Source organism: Capricornis sumatraensis, chromosome 14, assembly GCF_032405125.1.
Source record: "Capricornis sumatraensis isolate serow.1 chromosome 14, serow.2, whole genome shotgun sequence".
Classification (NCBI taxonomy): domain Eukaryota; kingdom Metazoa; phylum Chordata; class Mammalia; order Artiodactyla; family Bovidae; genus Capricornis; species Capricornis sumatraensis.
This window is the reverse complement of record NC_091082.1, coordinates 78,687,404-78,700,966: the sequence shown is the minus strand read 5'-3', so window position 1 is coordinate 78,700,966 and position 13,563 is coordinate 78,687,404. Positions and strand designations below refer to the sequence as shown.

Genomic DNA, 13,563 nt, shown 5'->3' with positions numbered 1-13,563 from the left:
GATACTCATTCAGTACCTACAGTACTGATTCTCAAACTCTCGAGTGCAACGGAGTCACCTGGGAAATATGTTAAAAATTCAGTTTCCTGAAACTCATCCCTAGAGGTCTCCATGCATGCATATCATCTACAGTAGAATAACTCATTAGGAGAGGGAGATGTGTGGTTTAAAAAGCATATTAAGTGCCATGGTGCCATATTCTGTAGGGCAAAGGAATCCGTTGTTTTCATAATACAAACTGCTGAACAGATGTGAGTTTTTTTATGTTTTTTTAAAAAACATACTTGGCAAAAGATTTCAAAATATTTTGAGAAATATTGGGGAAAATATAAGTACCTCTTTAGCATTTTACAGTCAGAGTTCAAACAGTGCCCATAATATAGCTTTTTTCTTAAAAAAAAAAAAAGAAATTATCAGTGTTTCTTAATTTATTTTTCTAGTATTCCTGTTCTGTAGGGTCTAAGTTAATATTTTGGGGATGTGTGGTTGCTAAAACATTAGGGCTTAAACTACATTGGCATGAATGGAAACTGACAGGGCTACTATGTAGTCTTTGGAAGCCAGATGAAGTTAAAATGAGTAACTTTTCAGACATTTCATCAGATTCTGGGGCCAAGAAAACTTAACATCGATTCAGTTCAGTTCAGTTAAGTCGCTCAGTCGTGTCCGACTGTTTGCAACCCCATGAATCGCAGCACGCCAGGCCTCCCTGTCCATCACCAACTCCCGGAGTTCACTCAGACTCACATCCATCGAGTCAGTGATGCCATCCAGCCATCTCATCCTCTGTGGTCCCCTTCTCCTGCCCCCAATCCCTCCCAGCATCAGAGTTTTTTCCAGTGAGTCAACTCTTTGCATGGGGTGGCCAAAGTACTGGAGTTTCAGCTTTAGCATCATTCCTTCCAAAGAAATCCCAGGGTTGATCTCCTTCAGAATGGACTGGTTGGATCTCCTTGCAGTCCAAGGGACTCTCAAGAGTCTTCTCCGACACCACAGTTCAAAAGCATCAGTTCTTCGGCACTCAGCCTTCTTCATAGTCCAGCTCTCACATCCATACATGACCACTGGAAAAATCATAGCCTTGACTAGACGGACCTTTGTGGGCAAAGTAATGTCTCTGATTTTGAATATGCTATCCAGGTTGGTCATAACTTTTCTTCCAAGGAGTAAGCGTCTTAATTAGGAGGTAAAATTCCACTAGCTCCTTTAGATTTTTCAGAGCATGTAACCATCTTTTATCTATAATTCTTGACACTCCTATATAATAATCTGGGAAGATATCAACATTTTATAAATGAAACATGCACAAGTTAAATGAGTGTCCTAAGGATACACAGTAGGAATGACTTTACGTATAGCCAATAGACTTAGGTACTAAAATACTGTGTTAATCACCAGTTTTTTTCTTGAATGCAAGTCAGAATGTTCATAGTATGATATAAATTGATGTTTAGGTTATTTTCTTGCTAAAATTACTTCTTGGTCTACAATATATGTTTGACTGATATTGCTGGGGAAAGATTTAGCCTAGTTCAGTTTAGGGGATAAAGGTATCATTTTAGCGCCTTGGTCTCTTAATAGTGAAGATTGTTATACCCCAAATAGGATTTCCTTCTTTTTTTTTTCTTCCTTGTGCTATTAGGATTTCCAACAGAGTGTTACTGTGGTCCTCTTTCAAGATGAGAACACATTAGTCTCAGCAGGAGCCGTGGATGGGTAAGAAGAGTCTTTATTTATTGGTTCTTTTGATGAGCTGTCTTTCATGAACTGTGATGGATAAGTCACCTAATCCCATTGTAATTTAATGTGTGTGCTTTTAAATTTCAACATAGTACCCAGCTGAGAAGAACTCTAGATCACACTGGAAAATATCTAGTTATTAGGACTCTTGCTCAAATAATTAAATGAGATAATTGTCATAGTTAGCACATTGTCTGTCACGAGCAGCGTTGGCACTTGCTGCTGCTGCTGTTACAGAGAAGCTTGATGGTAACTTGCTTGTGTGCTGCATAATTTAATCAATGGTTTTCCATTATATTTAAAAGATATGTTTATATTTTACTGTAGTCTGTTGTGTGTAAGATAGCATTGTGTCTTAAAAAGTCAATGTACAGATCTTAATTTAAAAATATTTTATTGCTGGAAAATGCCAAAACAATTACAATGGTAACATCACAGATCACTATAGCAAAAATAATAATGATGAAAAATTGAAACATTAGGAGAGCTACCAAAATGTGACATAGAGACATGAAATGAGAAGATGCTGTTGGAAAAATGGTACCTATAGACTTGCCACAACCTTCAATTTGTGAAAACATGGAATATCTGCAAAGCACAGTGAAATGAGATATGCCTATATTTTGGGTTTTATCTTCTCTACTTTAGTAGTATCCTAAAAGATGGAACTCGATTCGAGGCATGTAGCTGGCATTTCAGGGAGTACTCTAACTAAATTGATGTTAAGGCCTAAGGACTTAATCATACTTTCCATCCATGATTGGTCTGAGTTTTGGGCTTCCATATAAGTTTGTGATACTTCTTGATTTTTTACTATGTTGAAATTTAAGTTCATTGAGTATAGGGGCTCGCTCTTTTTAAAATATTCTTCTTTGCCCTCTTTTTGCCCATTATATCTCCCAAGATATCCTTCCCTTCAAAAATTTTAATTTAAAAATATGGTTTAATAAACTGAGATTTCTGTTGTGTCCTCTAAACACTAAAACTCTTCTGTGGACCAAATTCTCAGGCACAAATGAAGGATTATCTAAAGGTTATTAGTTATATTTGTAAATGGCTTTCTTTGTGAAAGCTTTCTTTCCAAGGAATACTGCCCTTTTATAACCAAGCTTGTGTTTTCAAGTTGTTTACAAAGTAGATCTCGAAAATTAGGAAAATCATCCTAATAGGTGAAATGTAAAAATACTCTATTTCACAGGAAAGTTTGTTTAGACTAGATTTCTTAAAGAGTTAATGTATAGAGATCCAACCATAAGGACACAGTTTCCTACTTAATGATGTCAAAGGTTACATGCGGAATGCTAAAGGCTTAGGAAGTGTTCCTTTTTTTTTTTCTGAAAACAATGAAACAATGACTATCAGCACTCAACCTTCATCTTCCTTTTCCGCTCTCTTCAAGTAAACTCAGGGCAACCCATCTGTGGGTCAGAACACATCTGTTTCCGTTCTACTAGAATTGTTAGCCTGACATTGGAGACAAGAGTATGAGATAGTTCAATCTGTTTCCCAATGAAATATCCTCACTGTAGATGGTTTATGTGCCAGAGAAATTAGATTAAAAGTCATTTCACATTCAAACATAGTTGAAACTGATTGGTGTTGGAAAAGGACTACAAAATAACTATTTCTTCACCTTGATTTTTAGCATAATCAAAATATGGGATTTACGTAAGAATTATACTGCTTATCGACAGGAACCCATAGCATCGAAGTCTTTCCTGTACCCAGGTAGCAGCACTCGAAAACTAGGTAAGCCTTTGTATTCTGTAGGACTCTTGTAGGGCTTTTTTGGATAGATATCTAAGTTTTGTCAAAATTTTAAAATAAATATGAAGCTAGTTTTCAGCAACTGTTATTCTCAGTTGACTTGAGAAACTAGTATATGAAAGTATCTTTTTGAAGTTACAAAAACTTAGAATAATTTTGGTTTGTAGAAATTTGGGGGAATAAGAATTCTGATGATACTTCTTATGAAGTGATCTAAAAAGATAATTTTCACCTCCAATCTACTCTGTCATCAGCGCTTGCTAACTCAAATTCCTTTTTCCAGGATACTCAAGTCTGATTTTGGATTCTACTGGCTCCACTTTATTTGCTAACTGCACAGATGACAACATCTATATGTTCAATATGACTGGATTAAAGACTTCTCCAAGTAGGATCTTAGTCATTCAAATTCTTTCCTAAAAATAATATGGATTTTTTTCATTAATGATAGTTTAATGTTGTTTGTTTTCTCTGTACTGAATTTATGAAGACATATATGTGCTTTGGGGTCTTTGATTAGCTCCAGTGATGTTTTAATTCATAGATGTACTTATCTTGTGATGATTTCACAAGTGAACAGAATCCTGCTCCATGTGCTGGCTTAATTTTAATAGTAAGTCTTTCCCGAAATTATGCCCCTTTAGGTATACTTAAAATTATTTCAATATTTGTGGGATAGAGAAGGCTGTTCTGTTCAGCTTTTGTCCTCTGAGTGGGTTATTTGTTAAAGTTAGGGGGCTTAGTTTTAAGCCCTCAAAATAGTTCCTACCTACCTCAGCCTTCTCCCTAATGTTGGACAGAAGCTATTTTATCTCTGGATGTTTTCCCTAATCATTCTTTTTTCTTTAAGAAAATTATAAGTGGAATATATAATTTATAAGTGGACTATAAAAAGCTTACATATTTTATATTTATATATATTACATGTATTTATAAGTAGAATATATAAAGCTAATAAATGACATTTTTAAAAATTAGTTTCTCAAGCATATTCTCAAGAGGATTAGAGTTATATCATTTTAAGGACATTATCAGTTGTTTAAGCAAGCTACATACTTGTAACCTACCTACTTATTTCTCATATATAACTGTCAGAAAACAACTTTGAATTCTATAACCAATCCCTAGAGCTACCCAGTTCCCACTAAAATAAGATGCATTGATAAAAAAGAAATCTTGAAATAGTGCAGAATTTAGCTGGGCATTTACAGAAGTTTTCTAAGACTGACCCCAAGCCATTATTAGGACTTCAGTACCTATGACAGTATCATACGTGGCATTTTTAATGCCCTGTGTTAGGGCATTAAACTGATGTTGTCTAAACAAGAGTAAGAATGTTTAGAAAAGGAAAGAGGTTTTATAACTTTGCTTGCTGTCTCCTTGATTGAAATTAGAACTTGAACAACTCCTGGTTTATTTAGCCATATAAAACAAACTCTTCAAAAATTTTCCCTAGAAGATGAAAGCCTAATCATATTATCAGATGTCCAAGAGCTTTTTCTATATCATTTTGTTATGTGTGGACACCAAAAGGGGCCTTAAATTTGATTGTTCTGCCATCAAACAAATATGCCCAAGGCCACTTAACTAATAATTTAGTAACCTTTCCTCTGTACTCCTGAAATTGTTTTATTGGCTTTCATATATAGATAGGTAGTTAGGTAGGCAGATAGGTATGTTCATTAGAAATTGACAGATGTGTATGTGAGAGAAAGAGAGATCTAATAATTGCTTGTCTTTTTCAAAACTTAAGGTCCTGAACTCAGTACTTGATCTTCTATACCTTTAGTTCACAGCATTTTATTATACTAAGTGATGTTTATAAGGACGACTCTGAAGCATCTTCAGTTCAGTTCAGTTGCTCAGTTGTTTCCGACTCCTTGCAACCCCATGAATTGCAGCACGCCAGGCCTCCCTGTCCATCACCAACTCCTGGAGTTCACTCAAACTCATGTCCATCAACTCAGTGATGCCATCCAGCCATCTCATCCTCTTTCATCCCCTTGTCCTCCTGCCCCCAATCCCTCCGAGCATCAGGGTCTTTTCCAATGAGTCAACTTTTTGCATGAGGTGGCCAAAGTATTGGAGGTTCAGCTTTAGCATCAGTCCTTCCAATGAACACCCAGGACTGATCTCCTTTAGGATGGACTGGTTGAATCTCTCAAGAGTCTTCTCCAACACCACACTTGAGAAGCATCAATTCTTCGGTGCTCAGCTTTCTTCGTAGTCCAACTCTCACATCCATACATGACCACTGGAAAAACCATAGCCTTGACCAGACAGACCTTTGTTGGCAAAGTAACGTCTCTGCTTTTCAATATGCTGTCTAGGTTGGTCATAACTTTCCTTCCAAGGAATAAGTGTCTTTTAATTTCATGGCTGCAATCACCATCTGCAGTGATTTTAGAGCCCAAAAAAATAGTCTTGACACTGTTTCCACTGGTTCCCCATCTATTTCCCATGAAGTGATGGGATCAGATTACATGATCTTAGTTTTCTGAATGTTGAGCTTTAAGCCAACTTTTTCGCTCTCCTCTTTCATCAAGAGTCTCTTTAGTTCTTCTTCACTTTCTGCCATAAGGGTGGTGTCATCTGCATATCTGAGGTTATTGATATTTCTCCTGGCAATCTTGATTCCAGCTTGTGCTTCTTCCAGTCCAGCGTTTCTCATGATGTACTCTGCATAGAAGTTAAATAAGCAGGGTGACAATATACAGCCTTGACGTACTCCTTTTCCTATTTGGAACCAGTCTGTTGTTCCATGTCCAGTTCTAACTGTTGCTTCCTGACCTGCATACAGGTTTCTCAAGAGGCAGGTCAGGTGGTCTGGCATTCCCATGTCTTTCTGAATTTTCCACAGTTTATTGTGATCCACACAGTCAAAGGCTTTGGGATAGTCAATAAAGCAGAAATAGATGTTTTTCTGGAACTCTCTTGCTTTTTCCTTGATCCAGCGGATGTTGGCAATTAAAGCATCTTAATGAAGCATTTTAAGAGCTCAAATTGTCAACAGTTAAACTAATTAAAGCCAATATAGGTTTAGAAGGAATTTTTTTCTGTGAACTTTATGTTGGCTTTCTTAGACCAGCAGAGGGCAATAAATACTTAAGAGTTTAGTGGAAAATTTGGTCTATAGTTTTCCATTCATAGCTAAGAGCTGAGGAGGATGAACAGTTATAGTTTTGGAATTGCATTCAGAATAAAGGATCCTGTTTATTTTGTGAGGATTTATCTGTTATAGTAACTCTAATACATGTATCTGAATTGATTCATGTCTTGCTTAACTTTAGCAGTTGCAGTATGTGATGTGGCAGTGTATTTGACATGCAGGGTTTTTCTTGAAGGGCTTTAAATACAAAGTTTGTTTTTTTAATCCAATTTTTTATTCTAGCAAAAGGAAGAGATTTTTGTGAGTAGTTATGGAAAGCTGTTAGTTGAGTTCAGTTCAGTCGCTCAATCGTGTCCGGCTCTTTGCAACTCCAGGAACTGCAGCACGCTGGGCCTCCCTGTCCATCACCAACTCCAGAGTCCACCCAAACCCATGTCATTGAGTCGGTGATGCCATCCAACCATCTCATCCTCTGTCATCCCCTTCTCCTGCCCTCAATCTTTCCCAACATCAGGGTCTTTTCAGATGAGTCAGCTCTTCGCATCAGGTGGCCAAAATATTGGAATTTCAGCTTTAACATCAGTCCTTCCAATAATAATTGTTTTTCCCCCACTCCGTTAGAAGATTGCAGTGAAGTATTTTTTCCTTCCTGAATGTATCCTTAAATTCTCCAATGACCGAGATGTTTTTTTTCTTTTATTTCCTAGTAGAGTTCTGATGCCTGAGGCCTCAGGTTTTGGTCTCCTTAGGATGGAATTAACATATCAAGCACATTATGCTAGATTGGATAGTACGAAGTCTAAACCTAACCTTGTTGGAGTATTTTACATATGAATATATAGTTTACCTCATTGGCCACTTCTACTCTTCAGCCTGCTTAAAGTCAAGTTTAAAGGTTACCACATCTCAGATAAACTATCCATAAATCTTAACTCTCCTTTCACTGATTTTTACCTATTCATACAACAAATGTTTGAAGACTTCCTCTGTTCAAAGCATTATAAAGTCTGAAGTGTAGTGAGGAAAGAAAAAGATATTTGTGGAATGTATCCTTAAGAGGTTTGAAGTTTAAGAGGAAGAAAGACCAATGTTTAATGCAATGGAAAAAACCTAGCCTGGGGTGGAAAGAGAGGGTCTAACAAAGGCATTTTTACTAAAGGACTGGACACTGGCCTCTGTTCTTCCTTTAAGAATATTTTTTGTCACTTTCTTCTCAGTAGCCAACTCCATACCAAGTATTTGGGCTTAGATCATGGAGTGGGTTGCCATTTCCTTCTCCAGGGGATCTTCGTGACCCAGGGATCAAACCCAGGTCTCCTGCATTGTAGGCAGATGCTTTAACCTCTGAGCCACCAGGGAAGCCCTTAGATCATGAGATTGGATCTAATATAAAGCCTTTTCCTAGGATTTCCTTTCTTTTTCTGCCATTGTCCAGTTCTTTTTTAATTGCTGACTGACTTGACCATCTGCTTCATTAGTCAGTACATTAATAAAACTTATTAGGATATGTATACTGTCTGCATTTATTTGAAAACTGGAAATAAAAAGAAATAATTTGATTTTTTTTCCTTCTGGCAGTGGCTGTCTTCAATGGACATCAGAACTCTACCTTTTATGTTAAATCCAGTATTAGTCCAGATGACCAGTTTTTAGTCAGTGGCTCAAGTGATGAAGCTGCCTACATCTGGAAGGTAAGTTACCAAACTTTAGCCTTTCTATATCAGATGTTAAGGAAAAATTGCTTTTTGCCTCTTAATACAGTTGAAACTTCACCCTAACTGTGACAAAATATATCACAGTTTCACGGTACACTTCTCAGAATCTAAATACAAATCCTCCAGCAGATTTACAGATTATGAGGAAGTTGAGAATTCAGAAGACTGAAAAGACTCTTAAATACTTTGTCCTGCTTCCTGGAAAAACATGCTGTACTGCCTTACTGCCCTGGGTTTTCAGACTCTCATAAAACTTTGTATTAGTTTGGTACAGTAACAGAGTACAGTATTTGAATCCTACACCCCAGTCACCCGTAGAACCTTGCACAAAACACTCATTCAAAAATATTCATGTAATAATTGTATTTTTTACTCTCCTCTAAGTGGCTAGTTGTCAGGTTATTAAAACAGTTGTGGCTGCTTTGTCAGTTTTGTATTTCTTTAATAGCATTATTTATTCATTTATTTATTTTACAGATTACCTGTTCCTGTTGTACAAATTTACAATTTTTTGTTTTTACATTTTAAATAGTGGTTCTAAAGCAGCTACTATAGGCTAAGAAGTTTAAAGCTATTCATTTGAAGTCAAGCAGAGAAAATTGAAATACAAGTAGCACTTGCTAACCAATGGAAAATGGCTCTTAGGAAATAATTAATTATAGAAATGTCTGAGTTCAAAGAAAAAGAGCATTAAGGTTTTCCTAGGGCTAGAAATCATCATCTTCTGGATTGACCTATAGTTTCATAAATGTCATAGACATTGGTGAGATAAATGATCAAAGTTTATTGATTTTAGCTTTTAGAATCATAGTGACTGAAACTTCATAGACCTGTAGGTTCAATATTATTAAATCCCTTTTCAGGAGGCAATTGTGTCATCTTTAGTCCTGCCAACTTCTAGGAAGTCATATCTTTAATGCAGGACAAGGGTCGATCCTATCAGATATGAGGCATAATTCTTCAGCTTAATTTAATGTAACACTACCTTCTCAAAAGCTTTAGTTACAATAAACTTGATGATCACAGGGTGGAGATATTGTTCTATCCAAGATGCTTTTTTGTTTACCTTGCCTCTTTTTCTTCACACACACCTACTGTATTTTTAAATGAAAATTTTCTTATAAAATATATACTTAAGACTCTCATGATAAGAGTTTTACATAACTTCCTGTCTATAAAATTCTTCTTACTTGAGCCTTAAACTTTATGTGACTAGCACTAGTGTTTCTGTTTCATAATCTGGTCTTGTGCTGCATATTTATTATCTTCTGGTTTTTCCTTCCCTCACTATCTTACCTACATTCTTTTTTCTGCTTTGGTTCCCAACTTAGCTAGAGGATTTTATTCCTACCAAGGTCAGTATCTTTTAAATTTTTTTTCTTAAAAATAAAACTGCAAACATACCAAAAAGCATAATAAAGGATTATGCACAAAACAACTTAGGCACTGATCATATTTTAAAATCAGTTTTTTAGTTATATAGTTGTGTGAGTGTGTATGTATAGTTTATTGCCAATACTTTTGTTTGTTTTCTGGCTTTGTTTTCTTTTTTTTTTTTTTATTGCCAGTTTCTAAAGTTCCTCTTAGCTCTGGTACAAAAGATTGCCTTTTTTTTTTTTTTTTTTTTGGTTCCAGAAAATCTGGGTTGAGGGATGCTTCCTCTCCTTAAAGGCAAGAAGTAAAGAAAGATACTTGGCTGTTCATTAGTAACTCATTTTCAAACATCCAGTCAGTGAGTATCACACACATGGGTGACCCTTTCTGAATTCTAGGCTGGGTCACATGTTGGTGCTGAGTGATGTGGTTCAGGCATGATGTTCTCCTGCCTGTCCACACATAACTCAGTGTGCAGGTTCTGATATTTGAGATCCTGGCAAACTTACTGCTCCTAAAATTGAATTTGCCTGGTGAGGTGGCTCAATTTTCCTTTTCCATGGTAAGGGGTGGGATGTAGTGTGTAATTTAAAAACAGTTACACACAAGCTGAGTAGTCAGACAGTTAGGTCAGAAGTCTCTCAGGTATAAGGGTTTTCCTATGCCAAAAAAATCCCATGGGCGCAAGAAAATGGGGTGAAAGAATGGAGTTTTAGATCTCAGGGCAGAAGAGAATGAATGGCCCTCCAGTCCTAACTACTGCCCAGCAAAGAGGAGATGTAATTTAATTAGGCTTTCTGACACTGAGGCCCAAGAGTAAAAAGATTTAATATTATTTTTTCTTCTTATTTAATTTCCTACTCCTTGTCCTACCCTAACCCCTGCCCCCTTCCCTGGTTCATTTCTGATAGAGCCACTGAATAGTATTGAAGTGGCTATAAATAAACTGATTTGGCACCATCATCCTACCGCTGACTGGCGAAACATTGAGCCTGACACTTTAGGAAGTGTAGATGATCTCATGGCAGAAATGAAGATTAGGTTTGGGCAGAGTAAGGAGGTTTTTTGAGGAAAGGTGCTGATCTTTTTTGCCTGTTCAAGTATACAAAATGTTTTATGAGGTCTGTACATTAGGGCCAGTTGCTTCTAAAGGTACCTTCATTGTTCTGAGAGTTTTAACTTAGGAATTTCTCCTGCCTTGAGTTAAGCCTTTATTCTGTAACAACTAAAATTTGTAAAAGAAGACAATTTTTTGTGTTTTGACCTTTCCCAGAATGCATAGATGTAAATGTCTCTTGGGCTTAATTAGTCTCCTCTTCCTATTTAAAAGTAGAGGGAGGTTTTCAAAAGTGAAATCATGTCATTATGATGTTTTTATTATAATTATAATGAATATTATAGTGAAGTGACAATAAATAAAAACATATTTGAATAAGAATCAAAGATTTAAGTCACCTGATTTTCATTAGAAGAAATTAATCTTCTTTGGAGTAGTCACCAAATATACTTTACCATACTAGGATAGTCCTCAACTGTGAAAACACTTGTTACTGACTTTCATAAAAAGTTGTTGGACATAAGCTCTCATTCTAGCCTACAACATGCCCTTCCCTCCACTTTTTCTTTTAAAGTGAGGTAGAATTTGAATACTGTAAAATTCACCATTGTAGTCATTTTAAAGTGTACAGTTCAGTGATTTTTTTTTTTTTTTTTTGGTATGGTCACAGTATTGTGCAGCCATCCCATCTCATTCCCAGACATTTTTATCACTCCCAAAAGAAACCCCATAACCTTTGGAGTCACTTCATTCCTCCCTTCCCCCAACTTCTGGCAACTGCTAACCTGCATTCTGTCTCTGTAGATCTGCCTTTTCTGAACATTTCCTATAAATGGAATTATATATAGACATGATCTTTTATGTCTGGCTTTGCTTTCATAAAATCTATCCATTTGTTATATATATTAGTACTTCATTCCTCTTTATGGAGGGAATATTCCATTGGATGTTTAGACCTTATTTGTCTATTTATCAGTTGATGGACATTTAAACTTTTCCACTTTCTGGCTTTTTTTAAAAATTATTCATTTATTTATATATTTGACTGCATCCGGTCTTGGTTGCAGCATGCGGGATCGTTTGTTGCATCTCACAGATTTCTCTCCAGTGTGGTGTGTGGACTTGGTTGTCCTTCAGCATGTGGGATCTTAGTTCCCCAAGGAGGAAACCGATGTCCCCTGCAGTGGAAGGTGGATTCTTAACCACTGGGCCACCAGGGAAGTCCCCACTTTTTTGGCTTTATGAACAAAGCTACTGTGAACATGCATGTAAAAAGTTGTGTTTGAATATGTCTTCAATTCTCCTGGGAGTGTATACCCAAGAGTAGAATTGCTGGGTCGTATGGTAACTAATTCTATGTTTTTAACTTTTTAGAAATCCTCCCCTCACTTTTAATGCTATGTAAGATACCTGGTTCATGGCAATCATTCAATAAATGCTGACTTTTATTGTTACTGTTTTTATTCCTGCCTTATTATCAAATTATAAAAAATTTTTCCAACAGGTCTATCTTTTCTTCTGGGCTTTTGTTTTTTCTCTTAAATCCTATAGATAAATGCAGAAATGTACATACATTCTATTGGTGGACATTTTTTTTCTGGACATTTTTTAATCTTCGATATAGACACTCAGGTTCTCCTCGGTATATGTAATGCCTAAGAAACTGAGGAAGGGACAGTATCATGAGATGATGAGCTACAAGCAACAAGCAAGTAAATACATGGAATAAAATAATATGTTGTTACCCGGGAGGGTCAGAAGGACATAGGATTTCCTCTTTTAATTTGCTGTTACCCATCCGCCTTGGGTCGTGGGTAAAGAGAAACTTTATAGGCTGGGACCATTGAGAATTTCTGTGACTGTTGAGATCATTAGAGTCTATCTTGAAAGGCTTTTCTAAAATAGGCCACCATGTGAGAGAATGAGTTCTGTGGGATTGTAGGAGTAGGCAGCCAGAGAGATCCTTTTAGAGCTCGAAGAAAAGCCTCCTTTTCTGTTAAACTTTAATTAATCCAGCAGGGCAAATCAGATTCTGCTCTTTGTCTTCTTTGGCTCTTTGAATCATTACATATGTGCCATTTAACCCAGGAGAGGAGTAAGAATAATTGAGTTGGATACCTTATGAATCAGTATGTCGAATCTCTTAACTACAGTCTGAGGAGTCCATTAAGTTACTTAGTCATTGTTCCAAATATTCTTCCCAGAGTGCCACCTCCTTCTTCATACGAATGAGCAATGATTAAGAGTCTCAGGTAAATGAGAAGAGAATAATTTCTCTTTTTCAAACACATATGCTAATAATAGCTACGTGAGTCTGTCTCTGTGTTGTGCTGATTAATGCCCATGGCCTCTGACAGGGATTGACAGCTCTTGAATGAGTCAGCTGTCAAACGCATATCACTAATAGCATCCAGTGAGGGGGAAAATACCATTCTTAGTCACCTGTGTAGTACTGCACAATGTGACCCTTCTTTTGTACATTAAAATGTGACAATACTTAACTTGAAAATTCAATTTCTTTAAGCAAATCAACTGAAAATAAAATTTCAGAGAAATTTTTTTTCCAAAAAAATACCAAAGTGCCACGTAGAATATAGCTTTTCGCCCTTCAAAATGAAGGAGTATAACTTTGGGCTTTCTTAGAAGTCAGTTGAGTTCTTTTGGAAGAAAGACTATCCCCTTGTCCCAAGAGATCTCCTACCATTTCTCAAGTACCTTCAGGATTTAGTACGTGCAGTGTTCCTGGAAGTAGCTGACTAGAGATCTAAAATTTAGTCTAGGTTCCACTTGAAGTGTTATAC

At 36.5% G+C, this 13,563-nt stretch overlaps 1 protein-coding gene across 2 annotated transcripts in view; it reads left to right on the top strand.

Moving 5' to 3' along the window:
• The window catches only part of DTL (denticleless E3 ubiquitin protein ligase homolog), a 49,776-nt gene that overhangs the window by 21,548 nt on the left and 14,665 nt on the right, over window positions 1–13,563 (top strand). For both annotated transcript variants that reach the window (XM_068986412.1, XM_068986411.1), the window contains 4 exons: window positions 1,643–1,716; window positions 3,386–3,489; window positions 3,791–3,895; window positions 8,195–8,307. In XM_068986412.1, the coding sequence (XP_068842513.1) occupies window positions 1,643–1,716; window positions 3,386–3,489; window positions 3,791–3,895; window positions 8,195–8,307 (396 nt within the window). The remainder of the gene's footprint in view (window positions 1–1,642; window positions 1,717–3,385; window positions 3,490–3,790; window positions 3,896–8,194; window positions 8,308–13,563) is intronic.